At 40.9% G+C, this 21,578-nt stretch overlaps 1 protein-coding gene across 1 annotated transcript in view; it reads right to left on the bottom strand.

Annotated features, from left to right (window-relative positions):
- CEP170 (centrosomal protein 170) overlaps positions 1 to 21,578 on the bottom strand; it is a 193,791-nt gene that overhangs the window by 134,655 nt on the left and 37,558 nt on the right. Inside the window, exon 2 of the mRNA XM_029911038.1 lies at positions 11,119 to 11,264. Coding sequence (XP_029766898.1) covers positions 11,119 to 11,223 — 105 coding nt within the window. The 5' untranslated portion in view covers positions 11,224 to 11,264. The remainder of the gene's footprint in view (positions 1 to 11,118; positions 11,265 to 21,578) is intronic.

Raw genomic sequence — 21,578 nt, 5'->3', positions numbered from 1 at the left:
TGATTAAACAGGTTTTCTCACAGACAGGGGAAAGGCATCTATCTACCTGTCTTCAATTAAATTAATCAAGGCATGACCAAAACCAACTATTTTATGTAAAGCCCTATTTACATGAAAATCAGCGGGGGGATGAGAAGTCCACAGCAATGGAAGAACAGCATGAGGTCATCCGGAGTCAGGGGACAAAAGTGAATATGGAAATTACAAGGAGACAGAGGAAGCCATCTTGTCATCCATCACTAGATAGACAAAGGGCATGCTGAGAAAGATGGGTCCTTCAAACAAGTGGGTTGAAGCCTTTGGGAACTGAATATAGGTGAGAAACCTGATTAGGCAAAGGTCTTTCACCTAAGATGACAAGGGAAACTGGCACCTTGTACTTCTGTGGGAGATCCCATCTGAGAGACAGCCAGCCATTTTGGACAAAGAATAATTGGTGAGAGAAACCATCTTAAAGACCGAACCCTGTTTGCTTGAGTTTTAGACTTCTAGAGGAGTATTTTCATTTGTATGTGCTTGTAACTCTCCCTACCTTTATTTCTTGTACTTGGTACCACTTAACCTATGTCCTTTTGTTAATAACTTGCTTTATTTTTAAACTAAACCAATCCCGTGCTGTGTCTGAACACAAATAATTGTTAACTTCAGTTAAAGTGGCTAGCATCTGGGTATTGTCTCTTTGAAGGGTAAAATGAACCTTATTATTTCTCTGAATGGTTCAGGAGAGGACCAGACACTTCGGGACAGGTAGTTTTGGGGAAATTCTGGACTAGGAGTGTGTTGTGTCAATTGGCTAGTAGTCTCCACCAGCCTTGGTTACCAGAGTGTGTCTGTGGTGTAACAACCAGGCTGCTCGAGTTAGAGCTGCTGCATAACACACAGCAGCAGAACATTTTAGAGCATTCAGGGTTACAGGAGAAGCAGTGACATGACCCCTGGGCTGGTCTGGACTTCATCCAAAAACATGACAGAGTATTTGAAAGTTCAAGAGCCCTTGAGAAACTGAAAGTGGATGCCACTAGATTTTTCATTTTTTCAAGGTATCACTGTTGGAGCAAATTTTGCCTTTTTGTGCTTCAGTCTAAAAGGAACTATATGCTGAACTGTTGTGATTCTCCCTACTTTTCTTCACAGCTATGAATATCTCAGCATTTCCAACCCCAAGCATTACAAAAAACATGAGTCAGGCCCTAAAAAACAAAAAAATGGCATAAAAGTCATGAGAACTTTAAAAAATAAATTTTGGATTCTAATTTGTTGTTTGGTTTTTGAGTCTTTAGGATGCCATTGGGTCACTTTTTCTAAGTTTTCCTCTGTAAATCTGAGGACTAAAACCACCTTTTTTTAAGATAAAGTTCTCATATAACTAGATTCCAAGAGCTGGAGCTATGAAAAACAGAAAACAAAAATATTGCAAGAGTCATGATAAAATCATGAGTTCACAACATTATTACTTACAATGGAAAAAATTATTTTATATGACACCTTAACGTCAGAGGTTCACGAGTAATCAACCTATAAGGCCTTTGGAGGGGATGCCTACCTCAGTGTTTGAATCTGAGTTGCAATGCTTTAATGTACAGCCTGTTGAAGTACACCCAGTTGCATTTATATATGTATACATAAACAAACATACACACATGCATAAGTTATACAGTAGACGTTTGTTAGCAGCAACACCTTGGAAGAGCAACTGCTGCTTACGAGCAACATTTCCCCTGGGAACACTTCCCCTACTGTGAATTGTCCACTCGGTAACAGCAACATAGTTGCCGCATAAGAGCAACATTTGTTATGTTGTGACATCACATCTTCTGCTTATTTGCATCCTTTTTGTGTGGCAAAAACAGACAAAATGCCAAGAGGTCTGTTACTGAAAGAAAAAATACAGATTATTCGAGACTGTCAAATTCCGGGGGCTACTCAAAGCCAAACTATAGTCAAATGGGAGTTGCACAGGTAGGCTGAATTCGGAATATGGAAGCAGAAGGATAAGCTTTTGGCTAAATATGAAGACAGACTATCAAATAGCTGCCATAAGTGCAAGTGTGAAGGAAAAGCCCTTGATTTCAACCGGTCTCTCTTTATATGGTTCAAGGAGAAGAGAGTGCATGGAGCACTGCTTGCTGAACTGGCAATCAAGGAAAAAGCCCACCAGCTTGGCGCTTCACTTGGATTGAACGATTTTAAGGCAAGTGATGGTTGCTTTACCAGATGGAAGAAATGCTTCAGTGTCGCTTACCAAAAAGAGCATAGCAGTGGCAGTGCAAAAAACGTCCTCACATTCTTGAGACGTTTTGACCGGCTGACATCTACAATGCTGACAAAACAGGACTTTATTTGAAAGGGCTCTGTGACAGAGGACATGTAGAAAAAAAGGAAAAGCTAGAAGGAAGGAAAGCTTTAAAGGACAGGGTATATGTGCTCATCTGTGCTAACATTGATGGCAGTGGCAAACGCCTGCTATTCATGATCAAGAAGTCAAAATGACCCAGATACTTTCCAAAGGATTTCAGTAAACTTCCTTTCAATTATGTCAGTTCAACGAATGCCTGGATGACAGGTAGGATTTTCATCAACTGGCTAAATGTGGGATCCTCAGCTTCGCTTGCAGAGCTATAAGATATACCTTTTATTGGATAACTGCTCCGCATACCCTCAAGGAGTGGTTCTCACTAACATCCAGCTTGAATTTTTACCCCCAACACGATATCTTTGATGCAACTATGGATCAAGGTGTGATTAAGAACACGAAGGGACATTACCGATCAGAAATCGCAAACTGGATTATTGTTGCTCTTGATGTGGACCCTAGCACACATGTTCAGACATTCCTGAAAACAGTAAATGTATTAGATTGTGTTCATCTTGTTGCTGAAGCACGGCAAGATGTAAAACCGACAATTTCCAACTGTTTCAGGAAAGACAAATATGTTGTACCAGTGGAAAGTGTGCAAGACGAGGATATTAAAGAGTTTGACAACCCCCCAAATGATGTTCCACTTCCAGTCAACAAGGAAGAAAAGAGAACTCAGTAGCTGCTGTGGCTGAGGATTTGCTCATGTTTGGAGAGCTAATTGATGAGGAATTACTGAGCACTGCAACTGCTGCAAGGCCAGAGAAATGAGATTGTCTTGATGAAACATATCATAATAAAGATAGAGAGAATGATTTTGATGAAGTTCTCCCTCCAACAAACTGAGTTGTTGAAGGCTTTGAACACACTTTGGCACTATTCTCAGCTAGAGGAACTTGGTGACAGGGTCTCCAGGTCTCTTTGGGACATTGAATACCATTTTCAAAACAAAACTGTGACTGAGAAGAAGCCGAGCAAATTAAGACTTCTGTCACCTGAAATTAGTCAGTTTATCCATTCTTTAATTAATTTACAAGTTGATACACACTGTATAAACAGAATACACTTTGATGTGGAATAATACTTCAATTTAGGTTACTACAGCATTATTATTATTGTTTGCTTAGCAGATATCCTAATCCAGGACAATTTACAGTGCATACAAAGTACTACAGTTAAGTGCAAGTACAAAAAATGTTTACAAGTAAGAGCAAAAGGTTGCATTTCTTGTCATGGTTGATGTTTGATTCTTCTTAAAATGTAAAAATAAAAATTGATACTTTTATAATGTTAACTCATTTAATACCGCTTTCTTGATACAATATGGTAATAGGCTACAAATGCAGAACAGAGCACATGTTTAAAAATGTACACTACATACACTAATGTAATACTGAAGCAATAATAATAAACATACATCATATTGTTACAATTACAGATTGTTAGCATGTACTGTAGCTATTTTACGTATTAGAAAAAGCAGGCTGCCTTTGGTCAGATGACACACCCCTTAACAGCAACTTAGGGGCAACATAGCAAAAGGGCATTGATATGATGCGTCTACTGTACATACTTGCAAGGATTTTTATGTCAATTTCTTCAAATTCTTGTTAATCTTCTTCTCTCCCTAAGGCCTTGTCTACACTATGGGGAAAAGTCGATCTAAGCTACGCAATTTGAGTTATGTGAATAGCTAACTCAAATCGATGTAGCTTAGATCTACTTACTGCAAGGTCCACACTACGTGATGTCAACGGGAAACGCTCTCCGGTCAACTCCCCTTACTCTTCTCGATCCGGTGGAGTTCAGAAGTCGACGGGAGAATGATCTGCGGTTGATTTAGCGGGTCTTCTTGACTGCTGATGCATCGATTGCCTTGTGTCAATCCCCCGGTAAGTGTAGACAAGCCCTAGGTGGCTATCATCTCCTGTCCCTATGGACCATCTTCCATTTCTATGATTTTCTCTGTTCAATTCTCTACTCCCAGGAGAAGTGACTTTAAATTCTACACTGATGAACAGGCTGACTCCACTGTCTCCCACTTTCTTAAATGTATTTGACTTTCATCTCTGGTTTCATCCCCATATTCAACATCTATGTCACTATTGATCTGATCTTCATGAAGAACTGTTGTGTCTTCACTTTTGTTACTTCCAAGTTCCCCACTGTTCAAACCTCACCATTTCTTTTTCAACGTTGCTTGTGCTTTCACATTTTCCTTCCCCTAGCCTTCCTCCCCATCTGAGTACTTGATGCTTGCCTTCAACTGGAACTTCTCTTCTACTGGATTTCTCCATTCTCTTCTGTTACTATAGTCTCTCTTCCTCATTTTTGGCTCTTCCCTATTTCAACATCTGCAGTCCTTGTCTTTCTCTGGAGGAAGTCCTATGAGTATTCACATCTCAACTTTAAGTTTGTCTAACACTTCAGATCTGCTTAGTTTCCTAATGAATAATACTATTTCTCATGATTAATTTCCTTGGGCTTCAACTGTGTGTTCTTTCAAACAATTCTAAAGATATTCTTTTATCATACAGTAAGCATAGAAAATATTGCATGAAAATAACCCATTACAATACTGCACAATCCATCTTTTCAGAGAAATAATTACTTTTCTAAACATGGAGGACCATTTTAGAAAATAGGCTTGTAAATATCTGTAGTGTCCTATGGTAACACTAAGTTTAGCACATGCTTAGAGAGGACTACAGAACTACAGGGTACATTATTAAATAACAGTTAATATTCAGTAAGTAGCTTTCTAAATAAATGGCAATATTGAAACAGTTTTATAAAAGGTTTGAAAAAGGTAGAAGTATCTCATTTTAGATAATAAGCACTGCATTTTTAAAAAAAGCTGGCAAGATAGAATTGGCTCTCTTTCCACTCTAAATCTCAATTTTCCTACATGCTAGACTGCACAAGATAGTGTGAAATATGTTAACTGTCTCCACAGCCCCTGAAGAAACAAGAGCACATCCAGCTACTCTGATAGAGTTAATATTCAGCAAGAAACGTCACACTCCCATGCCTTTGGGTTTCACACTTATCGCTTTGCACATTGCTTTTTCAATGTGATTCTTAAACTTGCTATACACCTGAGAGCAGAACATACCACTGAATTAGCACAAATCTGATCATGAATTCTGAAGCAAAACCATGTTAATCCATTTTCTGCAACAGATATAATTCATGTCACATGACAAATAGCAAAAGAAAACTTGACTGATATACAAGCACAAAAGCAGTAATAGTACAGAAACTGACATCCATATATAAGTTACTGAATGGGTAATGAGGTAAAGCAGCAAGATATACAGTCAAAGTGCAGCAACAATTATAATATTGCCAAAAGAGGGAGAAAGAAAGGAAAGGACAGAAGTGCTCTGAGCTCCCATATCAAGTTTCACAGACTGTAACAAGACTTGATCGTTGTTTCCAATCTCAAAAAAAAAAAAAAAAAAAAAAAAAAAAAAAATCACAGCTACAGTACTAGCCCACCATGTTTCCTGATGCAAAAATTAAATAAAGAAAATGTTTATTTCAAGCAGTAAATTCAAATCTTAAAGATTATAATTTTTCTGATCTATCGTCAACTCTTTTCCTCCTCTCCTCAGAAATTTTTAAAAAGTCAATTTTGCGCTAGAAAACATGCCACTCTGGAAAATCCTGGAGTCTAAAGCTCTTTATCTACAGAGTAAGATAGGCAGCATCAGTACAAGCTGCCTGGTACTGCTCCACCAATGTGCTTATATGTCATTTAGGGTAGTGGCTTGTGTTATATTTGAAGTTTTTTCACGAGGAAAGGGAATGGCTCCATCCAGACACTTCACAAAGTCTTCTAAGTAGTCAGATAATGACTTTATTACTACCCACATAGACTGGATTTCAACCAGCAACCTCTCAACAAAAGGCTCCATAAACCATCAATAATTTCCCTAGTTATAGTCTGGAAGCAACTACAGTTAACAGACTGGTATTTTTAAGTAAAAAGGAATTAAACTGTTCTGTACTGAATATTGATTGAACAAACAACCATACTCTTTGCAGAATTTTAACTAACATGCTCTGTGCAAAGATTTGTGCAAATTTTTTTTAAATCATAGTTGTATTGAACACACTATTTTAGCCTATAAAATGTCACTGCAAAGATGAAGCAACCCTAAAATAGGTATGCAGCATTTATTGTTTATATTTCTAGTCTCCTAAAACAAGTAAAAGAAATAAATCAATGTTTTCCAGACAATCACTACGACTACTTCTCCTCTTCAGAACAAAAAAGTTAATAAAATATTTACAATTCTCTGATCAAATATAGGCTGCTGATTGACAATCAAACTTGAGATTTAAGGTAGGCATTTTACATCTTTAATTTGTAAAATATAGAGAGCTGTGCAAATCCTACTAACTTAAAAATCTTATGAAACAAACAAACAAAAAAAACAACCACCACCCTCCAATACATTAATGAAATGGAGGGACAGGGGAAGAGAGGTAAGGAGTAGACAACAGATAACAGTACTGCTCTTTTGTACTTGAAGGCATAATGGAATTTTCTTAGAATCAACTCTATGAACCAGTGGCTCTGACTGAAACCAAAGAAACACAATCTATTCAGAGGATTGCACAGCTACTTCAGACAATAAAGCTAAGATGTCTAATTACTGGTATATGCTACAGAGTTCAACTAGCAAAATATAAAAATATATGTACCTTAATATAATCTTGGCTAAAAAAGTTTCCTTGGAATGAAACCTCAGGCTGACCTAAGTTTAATGCTGTCATCAAGGTAATTTATAAGCAGACTATCAAAATGAACTTTGAATGGTTAGTAGTTATAGCAACTGTTGCGTTACATGTGCTGTCCATAGAGATGGACAAAGATACCTAGCAACAATAGAAGGTATACATAACAAGGCAAGTCAGCTCTAGAAGACAGACTGAAAATAATCAGTGACCATAAGGTTACTTTATATGGTTCTCATGCTGAAAAGTACTGGAGAACTCAGCACCTTGCAGGAGTGAGCTCCACCTCTCCTATTCATGTTTTAGAAATTACATTAAACATTCTCTCCTCATGTTTAGTCCTAAACAAAACTTTGAAATTTATAAATTAAGTGACCTTCTACTGTGCAATTAAAATAAAATATAGAGTTAGTGTAACTTGGTTTACTCACTATTATTCACAGTGATAAAAAACAAAATGAAAAAGTACAAACAGATGGATTTTAGTACAAAGTTACTAGAAATTAAACACTGGTCTCATTCGAGCAAGCTGCAACTCCATATTTTTCTTTGTTGGTAAGATGTATGACAAAGAACAAACATGGAACACTGCCCATGACAAGAGATAAAACAAACCAATTACCATCAGGTGTGTATAGCAGACAGACAATTATTTGAAGGCCAGTGATACTTCTAAAAACCTTTCAGTATTTAGTTAGCCCACTTTTTTCAGCAAAACACTGATATGAAACACCTGAAAGTTCTCCCTTGCTTAAATAAAATTTTCAGGAGACTAAAGAAAAACTGATGTGTGGGCAGAAATATTACAATACATGCAGGAATAACATTTACCATAGAAATTTTTCAAGTGCCTGGACAACGTAAGTTGGAAGGGGAAATTGTTAGTGACGAAAAATCATTTGACGGAGAGGAACTGTTTCAATGTCTTAACTGTTAATGTTCTTTTAAAATAGGTATAGGGCTACAAATGTTTCCACTGCAGTGAGCTTTGTATTAACCCTCCACTACAACATTCTGGAATGAAAATGTTTTTTGTATGGATTTTCAGATATAGATAATTCCATAAATCTCTAATTATATTTAAAATTAAACCAATCTCATGTAGCAATCTTGTTTTGAATTTTCACTGGTATCAATTCACTCATAAAATAAGAATAAGAACAACTATATTATCTCACCGTATAAATTAAGAATGACTAAACAAGTATTTTTGGAACATTAATGACAGAAAGCTTAAATACACCACTACCCCAATATAACGCGACCCGATAGAACACGAATTCGGATATAACGCGGTAAAGCAGTGCTCCGTGGGGGCGGGGCCGCACGCTCCAGCGGATCAAAGCAAATTCGATATAACGCGGTTTCACCTATAAAGCGGTAAGATTTTTTGGCTCCCGAGGACAGCATTATATTGGGGCAGAGGTGTACTACACAATTCATAATGCAACTCAGTAATGGTCCAATATAATAATCATCATCATACTTCAATGATCATTATTTCAGCGATCTAACATTTGGGAGAAAGGTGATATTAGAGAGAGAGAGCGCGCGCGCGCACGCAAGCGCTCATATCTAAGGCTGCGAGTTTGTCATGGAGGTCACGGAAGTCATGGATTCCATGACTTTCCGTGACTTCTGCAGCAGCCAGTGCGCCTGGCTCAGGGGCAGCTCAGGCAGCCCCTGCACCAGTCATACCAGCCGCTGCTGGAGCAGTCTTGGGCTACCGCACCCCTCCCCCCAGCAGAATTTGGGTGTCTGAGGGGAGCAGGGGGTTGGGGCACGCACTGGGCAGCACTTACCTGGGGTCTCTCCCAGAAGTGGCGACATCCCCCTTGCTCAGCTGCTAGGCAGAGGTGTGTCCAGGCAGCTCTGCGCACTGCCTCTGCCTGCAGGCAGCACTCCCGCAGTTCCCACTGGCCGTGGTTCCTGACCAATGGGAGCTCCGAAGCCAGCGCTCTGGGAGGAGGCAGTGTGCAGAGCTGCCTGCCCACACCTCTGCCTAGCAGCTGAGCGAGGGGGGATGTCTGCCCAGAGCACACCTCACCCTGTCCTGTGCCCCAATCCCATGCCCTCTCACACCCGAACTCTGCTGCTGCTTGGGGGGAGGCGCGGAGTCAGGTAGGGAGCCTGCCGGCGAACCCTCCTCCTCCCCAGCACCAGCAGGGGTCCCGGGCCGCGTGCTGCCGCCTATCTCTCCCCCCACACAGCACTCGGGTTGCCCTCCACCAGCACCCGTGACACGCCCGGGCAGTGCCGCCCCAAGTTTTAGTCACGGGTATTTTTAGTAAAAGTTATGGACAGGTCACGAGCTGCGAATTTTTGTTTACTGCCCGTGACCTGTCTGACTTTTACTAAAAATACCCGTGACTAAAACGTAGCCTTACTCATACCATCTTTCTCCCAAGTGTTAGTGAAAGACCCCTTCCTATGGTGGACACTCATGGAGAGCACCCTTTCAGCAGTTCCTCCTAGCTAAACCAGAAAAATCTGTGAAAGCACCTCTGGCTGAGCATAAATGTGGTAGTGATGTACTGGGAAGGAGGTGGTCTCTCATTCAGCCATGTTCTAAACTCAGTCAATAAACTGTGACCTGAGCATCTAAGTGTAGCTAAAAAACACTGAACAGGATCACCATTAAACAGCAAACCTGTGTTACAAATGGTAGACACACTTTCTTAATCCAAGATTCTGTAATAATCTCTGACAATATTTCCAGTTGCTTCTCCAAGTTGACTAGCATTTCTTCACTTTTATCTTGGTTGACCATCAGCCTCATTCAACCCCCAATTTCATTCAGACACTGGGTCATTCATATACTACTCTATCAGCTGTATAAAATTAAATAGCAAAGCAGTCAATTATCAGCACACTGAAGACACTGCATGCTTCAGCCTATATCTCCTTACTAATTTATTCTACTGTAAACACATTAGATTGTAAATTCTTCTGGGCAAGAATTTTGTCCTGTTACGTATCTCGTAAATCACCCAGGGCCCTACCCTTTAAAATGTTCTAACATCCCCTCCCCCTCTCAAAAAAAAATCTCTCTTCTTACAACAGCCTTTTATACAAGATAAAGTAGGGCACATATATCTGCCATTAGTGTACACAATGGGTTCTTTATGAGGTATGAAAAAGCCAGAACGTAACCTACTGGTAGTATTGTTCATAATGACTACACATACAAGATAGATTTTCAAAAGTGCTTTTTGCACTGGAGATTTTGATATGGCCATTAATGGCTGCATTAAAAACTATTGTTTTATTGAATAAATACAAATTTCAAATGCATTCAGTCTAAACCAAGTACATCCCTGTTGTAATAGCTAGCCTTGCCTTTTATTGTTTTTGGACAAAATGCAGTAGAGAGTTTAAGAGAGTAGTCATGATAAATAAAAAGTAATATCTCTGCTTTATATTTAAAATTTTTTCTTACTAACCCCCCTTTTAAATACTGTCAGGAAGATCAAGTAAGATACTTACAAAGTGTTTCAGGCCCAGATTCTGAAAACACATATATGCTTAAACTTTACTACCATGAGTAATCCCTCTGCAGCTAAGAAGACTATTCATGGTAATAAAATTAAGCACATGCATGTTTGGAAGCTCAGGGACTAAGAGAAGAAGCTATTCAGGTAACAGTTGCAACACCCCAAAAGCAGCGGCAGGAGTCCCTGGGGTGGCGGGGGTCCCCACTGCCGCCTGCAGCGCTGGCTGAAATCATGGAGGTCTTTGGAAGTCATGCATTTTGTGACTTCTGTTACCTCCGTGACTAAATCGCAGCCTTCACAATCACTATTCAGAAACTACAACAAATAGCAGCACATTCATATTAACCATTTTCCTACATGAGGAATGCAAAATATTAGATCAATTAAAACTGCTGGCAAGATCTAGAAATGGAGAGTCCAAAAAACTGACCAGTTGGCAAACTTAATTCTCAAAAGGAATATAAATCTAGTGTATTAAATCCAAATTTTGAACAGTTACACGTGGAAGGCTGATGCAATTACCTGCAACATCAGCTCACAGTCATCTCTTCCAACAAAAATCATCTCTCGTGGCAGCCTGTGGCGGGTGCCTCCACTGCTCACCAAAAACCAGGATGTTAAGCTCATTTTCTGCTTAGCTGCTAAGTCCTTGGCAAAGCTACGTCATCCTACAGCAAGACAGACAGAGAGGGAGAGAGAAATCCATTTAGTTATTTTTAGCTATAGCTCCTACTCAGCAAGTGCTGTGAGCAGCATATATAAGAATTCTGAAAAAAGCAGTTCTCAAGAGCATGTATATTTCCCAATGGATTGAATCCAGATGTCATGGGAAGTGACACAGACTACTGGATTTACATAAAATCTGAGGGCTTTGGTTCATGTAACTAGACACATTCAATTGAATAGGAAGGCCTATTCAAAATAAATCAGTAGCTAGTTAAATAAGCAATGCCTGAGTCACGTTTTCAGAAAGCTTTTAACATCTAACTGCTTATTACAAAGGAAATTAATACATTAATGTCACATTTGCACCATCAACAAAAGACAAGATTAGATACATTCATTTCTCCTCTGAAAGAGAATGTAAGTAGTTTTTATGAATCCATCTGTCTGAATATCAAACAGTACAGTTTCATTTCCCCAAAAAACAAATTATAAAGAGAATTAAAAATGGAAAGAAACTGTAGGAATATTTAACTGTGCCCTTTCCCAGTAATCTGAAATTAAACAGTCCCAACAAAAATGTATTAGTTATTTGCTCTTCATTTGAGAAATTTAAAAGCAGCCATTACTAGAACACATCTTTCAAATACAAGTTTAATTTATAATGAATCCTCAAGACACTTTATAAAAAGATAATTATTAAAAACCAAATCAAACAACAAATATTAAAAGCTTTAATAGTCCTGAAGCATGGTTACTAAAATATTTATATAGTCACTTGATTCATCAATGGACAGTCTAGGATATAGGGCATTAAAAGTTTCTTCAGATGAAGAAAAATACAGCCATTAAATACCTTGAGAGTTTGAAAGTTAATACACAATTTAATGGGGAGGAGGGCACCAATGTGAGCAGCTACTGGATAATAGACAAAGATTTAATTAGGAGCACCCACAAAAAAGCCTTCAGTAGTCGAGTCTTGGAAAAATTGAAGTATTTATCAAGCATTCCAAGTCTCTTGTTAAAAAAAAATAATAATGTAGCAGCCAGACAATATTCCAGAAATATTCTAGTTGTGAAACCGGAGAATAAATCCACTGACAAAGATCTATGTCAATACAGCACCAACATTCCTTTCATTAGGAGAGGGTCTCAATAGGAGTTGCCAACCTGAGAGCCCCAACTCAACAATCAAACAACTGGCATTTTTGGTTTGGTTCTAGATTTCATAAAATTATGTGAAATTGATATCTGTATCACATTTCAAAGTGGCAAACTCAACCTGACAAATGGATGGAGTTTGCAGCAGATCATGGCATCATCGGCTTAACAACAAAAATGCAGTGTAGAATGTAAAGACAAAGAGTAACATGTAAATGTAGAATAATAATACGGTCCCAGCAATGATCCAGGAGGCAAACTACAACACGAAGTAGAGACAGGTTTCAAAGTAGCAGCCGTGTTAGTCTGTATCTGCAAAAAGAAGAGGGAGTACTTGTGGCACCTTAGAGACTAACAAATTTATTTCAGCATAAGCTTTGTAGCCAGCCCACGAAAGCTTATGCTGAAATAAATTTGTTAGTCTCTAAGGTGCCACAAGTACTCCTGTTCTTTTTACGAAGTAGAGAGAGACTTTGATCTGAATTGAGGCATGGTAATCTCTGATGTTAATAGGAATGAAGCAAGGTCAAAGCTGTATCTGACAGCCCAACAACAGAGCATAAATGCGTTGAAGGGTAATCATGGCTGATGCTAAAAACTGAAAAAACTAGTCTGTGAGCTCTACATCTGGATTGGTAGTTTTTATACAAGTCAAATCGAACTTATTAGGAATTGGCTAAAATTTATACATAGCTTCCATTGCTGTAGGTTTCTTTAGCAAATAAACTAAAGATGTTTTAATACAGTGAGTGTCTATACCAAGGTATTCTTGTATTCAGAGATGCAGGTCACAGAATATAGAATTAGCTTTCCATAGGTTCTACCATATCAGATATTTTTAAAACAAGAATGTTTCCAATTAATGTTCTCCCAGTGAATGCAAATAGTATGGGTAAATTTACCCCACAGAACAGAAAATACGAATAAAATTGTTTCAGTGTGACAAAACATATCAAACATCTACAGAGAAGAAAATTTCATAAAAAAAACCCTGCAGAAATCACATGTATTATGTTTTGGTTAGCGGTTCACTAAAATAACAGTTTATTTTTCTGAGAGAGAACTAAGTTAACCTGATTTTACTTTCCAGCTTTTAAATCTTACATTTTTGTTTTGTTCCGACTGCAAATGTACTGCATTCATAATCATAAACTATCTAGTTCAATGTATTTCTTACTGCTTTTACTCTGCTCCTTTTAATCTTCCATCTGCTTACTGCTATAAAATTTGGGGGTTTGTTTTGTTGCTCTAATTTGAATATCCAGCTCAAACTGGTACCCAATGAAGTTTTATTTAAAAAAGAAGTTTCAATCCAAATACCTTATTTGGCATATCTAGATTTTAACACCAATAAGAAAAGTAACAATTTTGATTTTTAGAATACAGACATTAACAATTAGGTCAGCAACAGCCATGTCACAAACAACACAGCAAACTATAAATATTGACAGTGAACAGAATAAATTAAGGCAGCTGAAAAAGATCTTAAATATTTATCGTTCTGAGCTATCATTGCACTGCTTGGCAGCACATTTATAGTTAAGGGCCTGTCAGCATTACCATCAAACAATGCTAGCGTTGTTTCAAACAGCACTGGCTGAATTGTGACAAATCATCAATCCTGATGCATATTTTAATTTTAAAATATTCTTTAGAACAAACCAGTGTCTTTGATCAATGGGGCTATACAGACAAATCTAGCATTTCAAAACACATTGAAAATCTAGAAAGCAGCAGCAATAGGTTATGTTTTAATAACTTTAGAGCATTGATATGCCCTATATAGTTTTAATTTCATACTCAAATATTTTAAATTAAGCATATATATATTTTGCATACAATTAAATTATGTACAGCAGGCATCATGAAAGCTATCAGTATTTTTGAGTGTGTTTTGTTCCTGTAATTTTACAACATTATATTAGGTAAATGCCTTGCCGGTAGTACACAGACTATGATTTTAAAAGATCACAGGCCAAGAAAATGGGGTGAGCATTCCATCTTTAAATCACCCCATTGTTTCAGATATTACAGTTCTTCTGGTTCTTTATCAGAGGCCACAGTAAGCCTACTGTACATTCATAATGAGTTGCAATATCTAGCCACTGCGGTCAGACTACAGGATAGAATGGTAATTGTAACTTTGGATTTCCTTGCTTTTGTAAATTTGTGTTAATTTCCAACCGGGGAACTAAAAAACAACTACATTATATAATAATGCAAAATTGAATACAGATATGAATTAATTTTACTGAAATTCTTACAGATACTAAAGTGAACATTTCAAGTCTATGAAGAATGCAAACTGCACATGGAATTTCAATTTTATTTGCATCTTACACTAAAGAAAACTCCACTTTGCTATAATAAAGCAAAATTGTTTTCAAGACCAGCAAACAAATTTTAAATAGTACATAAAATTCAATATATCCATTGATCTTGCATTATATTGCTTACTTTAAATAAGTTGGTGCACAATTCACAGTTGAAGACTTCCTGATGTTGGGAGGAAAGTTTAATTCTGGGTAATTATAAAACTGTAATAAATTTCATCATAGCCAAGTTTTCAGACTTTTGTTGTAGTTATGAAATGTTTTCTCTGTCTGGAGAGGAAACAGTGTTTTGTAGTTCAAGAGCTATGAATTTTGGAAACTTATTCTGCAGTCTATAAGTATCAACAAATTTATTATACTCACAGTTGTGTCAAACAGATGATGCACCAGCTGGGAAACTAGCTACATCATCTATATAATGTAATTAAATTCTAAAAACTGGAGCCCTGCATTCTGCAGCCAAGAGGTGGGTGTAACCCAATTCTGATATATCTACAGATGCCTTGCCAAGATGATGATTTTGATATGTTAAAATGACATCACTATAAGCAAAGCCTTAATTTTAATAATTAAGTATTAATCTCAGACAGTTGGAGCAATTAGCCTACATTTTTATAGTTGCCCATGGCTAGCAATAACCAACTGATTTATGCAATCAGATAAATAGTGAATGTAAGATTGGGGCTCTGGGGAGCAAACACACACCATGCTTAGCTTTAAGCATGCAAGTAGTCCCACTCCATGATTTCCAGTGGGATTGCTCTTGAAATTAAAACATGTGACTAAATGTTTGCAGGATCAAGGCCTACAATTTCACTGGTCTTCTCATATAAGCTGAGTATCAGTAATACAATTTTGTAAATATTTTTTTAAAAGAAACTTCTTAGAAAGTATACAACCAGTTACCACCACTAATGCATATGATTTAGATGGTGCTGGTAATGCTGTTTATCCAACATTTCCCTCCTTTTAGACCCCATTTACAGTTGCTTATGACTTTGTCAAACTGAAATTTTCCATGTCATGTGTTTGCCTAAGGCTCATTTTATTTATTTATTTATTAAATTTCAGCAAAAGCTGTTCTGCCATTTCTGAAAGTGAGATTAGGGAAAAACACATTGTATTGCTCATCTTAAAAAAAAAAAAAAGTCTCACAACTGTTATAGTGAGCTCTAGCACCACCATGCTTTGGAGCAGGGAACTAAAATTTGTCAGGGGATCATAGTGTTAGGGATTCGCCTTTTCCTATTCATGTGAAAAACTGTCTAAACTTGGTCAAGTTATAAGCTTTTGAAAAATCTCAGCCTGCACATTCGCAGTAGATACTTGTTTGACAGATAAATTCTTCACCGGTTCTTTGCACTGATCATGCTCAAATTTAGGGCTGCTCTGGTTGATCAAGGCTATTCCTGCAATTGCTGCTCCTGGCTGCTGTGAGATGCTATGGCGCCAAGCACAGGAACTGAGAACAGGGAAACTGTCACTCCTGTGAACAAAGTGCCCACACCGCTGCAATTCAGGCAGCTTGAAGGAGGAAGTTGCCTGACTCGAATGCAGAGGGAACAAGAACCAGACTGGAAATGAGAATCTCTCGAGAAGGATGGGTGGAAACTGAAATCAAGGAACTTGGGGGAGTGGAGATTGGGACAAGGAGCTGGGGGCAAGGAAAAAAACGGAGCTGGGATGGGGACAGAGTGGAAGTAACAGAGGAAGAAAGGGTCAGGTGGATCTCACCACTAGAACACACTCCCCTCAGAACCTGGATTTGAACCCAATTCCTGAGTCTCAATATTCCTTTGCTGTCAGCAAACGTCTGTGACAACCACTGGAAAAGCATGTCTCCTCTCCCTGTATTGCCTGGTCCACACAAAGGATAACAATCTTCTACTGCTATCAGTTTCTCAGTTAGCTCAAGAAGCAGAAGTCTGTGCTGGGCATATAAAGGTTCTAACCCAGCTGATGAGCCACATGGATGTCAATGTGACTCAACATGATGGATTCCTCCTCCCTCCCCACCCCCCGGTTCGTTTTTCTTTAGAAAAATCTAGGATGTTATACACACAAAGCTTAGTTAAAAGGTTGCTAAGTTTTTGCATATTAAGTTTGCAAAGTCAAGCACTCAAAAGTCAGGAATTGCCAGAATATGGTTTGCCTGTGCAATTGTAATTCAGCCCCTGGTGTGAATGTATCAGGATACAGACTTTAATTACATGATCACACAATATTTTCCCACAAGAACTCTGGCTCATTTAATAACAAAAGACGCTCAATGAATGTGCATCTTTTCAATATTTTGTTTTCTCCTCATTCAATGTGTGGCTCCATGCTTCAGTTACTGGCCAGTACTCAAACCCTACTCTGGATACAGAATTAACAACTTCCTTAGGCCTGGTCTACACTACGAGTTTAGGTCGACTTTAGCCGCGTTAAATCGACTTAAGCCTGGACACGTTTACACTACGAAGCCCTTTCTGTCGACTTAAAGGGCCCTTTAAACCGGTTTCCTAACACCACCTCGACAAGGGGATTAGCGATAAAATCGACCTTAGGGGGTCGGAATTGGGTTAGTGTGGACGGAATTCGACATTACTGGCCTCCGGGAGCTATCCCACAGTGCTTCATTGTGACCGCTCTGGACAGCACTCTCATCTCAGATGCACTGGCCAGGTAGACAGGAAAAGCCCCGCGAACGTTTGAATTTCATTTCCTGTTTGCTCAGCGTGGAGAGCACAGGTGACCATGCAGAGCTCATCAGCACAGGTAACCATGATGGAGTCCCAGTCCCAGTCCCAGGATCGCAGAAGAGCTCCAGCCTGGACCGAACGGGAGGTACAGGATCTGATCGCCATCTGGGGAGATGAAGCAGTGCTCGCCGAACTCCGAAACAGTAAAAGAAACGGCAAAACATTAGAAAAGATCTCCAAGGCCATGAAGGACAGAGGCCATAACAGGGACGCGCGGCAGTGCCGCGTGAAAATTAAGGAGCTAAGGCAAGCCTACCACAAAGTCAGAGACGCAAACGGAAGGTCCGGGGCAGAGCCGCAAACATGCCGCTACTACGCGGAGCTGCATGCCATTCTAGGGGGTGCAGCCACCACTAGCCCAAGCGTGTTCTATGAGTCCCTCTCTGCAAACGGGGAAGCGGGTTCGGCGGACGAGGAAGATGAGGATGGAGAGAACATAGACAGCTCACAGCAGCAAGGAAGCGGAGAAACCAGTTACCCCAACAGCCAGGATATGTTTGTCACCCTGGACCTGGAAACAGTAACCCCCGAACTGACCCAAGACCCTGAGGGCACACAGGGGACCTCTGGTGAGTGTACCTTTGTAAATATTACACATGGTTTAAAAACAAGCGTGTTTAATGATTAATGATTAATCTGCCCTGGCAATCGCGGCCAGTACAGCTACTGGAAAAGTCTGTTAACGTGTATGGGGATGGAGCGGAAATCCTCCAGGGACATCTCCAGAAAGCTCTCCTTCATGTAATCCCAAAGCCTTTGCAAAAGGTTTCTGGGGAGGGCTGCCTTATCCCGTCCGCCATGGTAGGACACTTTACCACGCCAGGCCAGTAGCACGTAGTCTGGAATCATTGCATAACAAAGCATGGCAGCGTATGGTCCCGGTGTTTGCTGGCATGCAGACAACATCCATTCCTTATCGCTCTTTGTTATCCTCAGGAGAGTGATATCATTCACGGTCACCTGGTTGAAATGGGGCAATTTTATTAAGGGGACATTCAGAGGTGCCCCTTCCTGCTCTGCTGAACAGAAATATACCCCGCTGTTAACCACGCGGTGGGGGGGAGGGGTGAAGTGACCATCCCAGAGAATTGGGTGTGAGGGGGAGGGGAGTTAGTTGGGTTTGTGCTGCATGTTAAACCTGAAATCGCAGCCCCTCCTTTTACATTGCAAACCCATTTTAAATGGCACGGGTGCTTGGTATGGGAAATGAGGGCAGAACTGTTTGAAACCATCCCCACATGTTAAGAAGGTTAAAAAAGCCCAAAGACTATATGTCTTACCATGGCTGCCTGCAAGCTGAAATCTGTGTCCTGGCACTGCGTGAGTGATCTCTCACACCAAACCAGGAGACTCTCAATATAAGAGGAAAAATGCGACCTTGTAACGAAAGCACATGGGCTGTGTGATGTTGTGAACAGCAAAATCTAACGTGAAAGAGTCTACCCATTGTTCTCTAAAATGTATCTTTTTTAACAACCTCTCCCTTCTCCACCAGCTGCAAATCTTACTCCTTCGCAGAGGCTAGTGAATATTCGAAGAAGGAAGCGAAGGACGCGTGACGAAATGTTTACTGAACTTCAGACTGCCTCCCACGCTGACAGAGCACAGCTGAATGCGTGGAGGCAGTCAATGACTGATTTAAAAAAAGCCCAATATGAGCGAGAGGAGAGGTGGCGTGCTGAAGATGAGAAGTTGCGTGCTGAAACGCGGGCTGAAGAGGAGAGGTGGCGTCAACTTGTAATCAGAAAGCAAGAGTCGATGCTCCGGCTGCTGGAGCATCAAAGTGATATGCTCCTGCGTATGGTTGAGCTGCAGGAAAGGCAGCAGGAGCAGAGACCGCCGCTACAGCCCCTCTGTAACCAGCAGCCATCCTCCCCAAGTCCCATTGCCTCCTCACCCAGACGCCCAAGAACACGGTGGGGGGGCCTTCGGCCACCCACTCACTCCACCCTAGATGATTTCCATAGCAATAAGTTTTAAAGTTTTAAATTGGAGTGTGTCCTTTTCCTTCCCTCCTCCCCCACCCATCCCGGGCTACCTTTCCAATTATCCCCCTAGTTGTGTGCTGAATTAATAAAGAATGCATCAATGTGAAGTAACAATGACTTTATTGCCTCTGCAAGTGGTGCTCGAAGGGGGGAGGGTAGTAGGGGAGGGTGGGGTGGTTGGTTTGCAGGGAAGTAGAGTTAACAGGGTGGTGGGGGAGGGGCAGAGGGTTCATCAAGGAGCAACAAACAGAAGTTTCACTCCGTAGCCTGGCCAGTCACAAAACTGGTTTTCAACGCTTCTCTGATGCGCACCGCGCCCTGCTGTGCTCCTCTAACCGCCCTGGTGTCTGGCTGCGCGTAATCAGCGGCCAGGCGATTTGCCTCAACCTCCCACCCCGCCATAAATGTCTCCCCCTTACTTTCACATATATTGTGGAGCGCACAGCAAGTAGCAATAACAATGGGGAGATTCTTTTCGTTAAGGTCTGAGCGAGTCAGTAAGCTGCGCCAGCGCGCTTTTAAACGGCCAAATGCACATTCCACCACCATTCGGCACTTGCTCAGCCTGTAGTTGAACAGGTCCTGACTGCTGTCCAGGCTGCCTGTGTATGGCTTCATGAGCCATGGCATTAAGGGGTAGGCTGGGTCCCCAAGGATCACGATAGGCATTTCAACATCCCCAATGGTTATTTTCTGGTCTGGGAAGAAAGTCCCTTCCTCCAGCTTTCGAAACAGAAGAGACTGCCTGAAGACGCGAGCATCATGTACTCTTCCCGGCCAGCCCACGTTGATGTCGGTGAAACGTCCCTTGTGATCCACCAGGGCTTGCAGCAGCATTGAAAAGTACCCCTTGCGGTTTATGTAGTCGGTGGCTTGGTGCGCCGGTGCCAAGATAGGGATATGGGTTCCGTCTATCGCCCCACCACAGTTTGGGAATCCCATTGCAGCAAAGCCATCCACTATGGTCTGCACGTTTCCCAGAGTCACTACCCTTGATATCACCAGGTCTCTCATTGCCCTGGCAACTTGGATCACAGCAGCCCCCACAGCAGATTTGCCCACTCCAAATTGATTCCCAACTGACCGGTAGCTGTCTGGCGTTGCAAGCTTCCACAGGGCTATCGCCACTCGCTTCTCCACTGTGAGGGCTGCTCTCATCCTGGTATTCTGGCGCTTCAGGGCAGGGGAAAGCAAGTCACAAAGTTCCATGAAAGTGCCCTTACGCATGCGAAAGTTTCGCAGCCACTGGGCATCGTCCCAGACCTGCAACACGATGCGGTCCCACCACTCTGTGCTTGTTTCCCGGGCCCAGAATCGGCGGTCCACGGCATGAACCTGCCCCAGTAACACCAGGATTTCCACATTGCTGGGGCCTGTGCCTTGTGAGAGGTCCATGTCAATTTCCTCATCACTATCGTCGCCGCGCTGCAATCGCCTCCTCCTCAGCTGGTCCTGGTTTGGCTTTGGCATGTCCAGGAGGCTCTGCATGTTTTCCAGGACAATGCGCGTGGTGTTCATAGTGCTCATAATTGCCGCGGTGATCTGAGCGGGCTCCATGATCCCAGTGCTGGCTATGGCGACTGGTCTGAAAAAAGGCGCGAAAGTAGTATCTGACGGACCAGGGGAAGAAGGGAGGGAGGGAGAGAGGGAGGGAGGGAGGGGCGAGTGACGACATGGCATACAGGTACAGGGAATTAAAATCAAGAAAGGTGGCTTTGCATCAGGGAGAAACACAAACAACTGTCACACAGAATGCCCCCCCCCAAAGATTGAACTCAAAAGCCTGGGTTTAGCAGGAGGAAGGGGGGGAAGCAAATGAATACAGAATAAATCTATTTTTTACATCTTAAGACGACGGTGCAGCATGACTGATAGCCCTTGGCATTTTCTGGGTGCTTGGCAGCAAATACTGGGCGCTTGGCAGTTAGCCTTCAGGTCTACTGCACAATCTGATACCCACTGCAGTATGACAACGATGGATACCAGTCGTAATATACTATCTACTGCCCAAAAGGCAAGGGGTTGCTGCTGTGTAGCAATGTTGCCCCATCCTGCGCATACTACATCTGATAACCATCATCATCAAGGCAAGG

This window comes from Terrapene carolina, unplaced genomic scaffold (assembly GCF_002925995.2).
Source record: "Terrapene carolina triunguis isolate 2854851 unplaced genomic scaffold, T_m_triunguis-2.0 Scaffold85, whole genome shotgun sequence".
Taxonomy (NCBI): domain Eukaryota; kingdom Metazoa; phylum Chordata; order Testudines; family Emydidae; genus Terrapene; species Terrapene triunguis.
The sequence above is the reverse complement of the archived record's forward strand: the minus strand, read 5'-3'. Positions and strand labels throughout refer to the sequence as shown.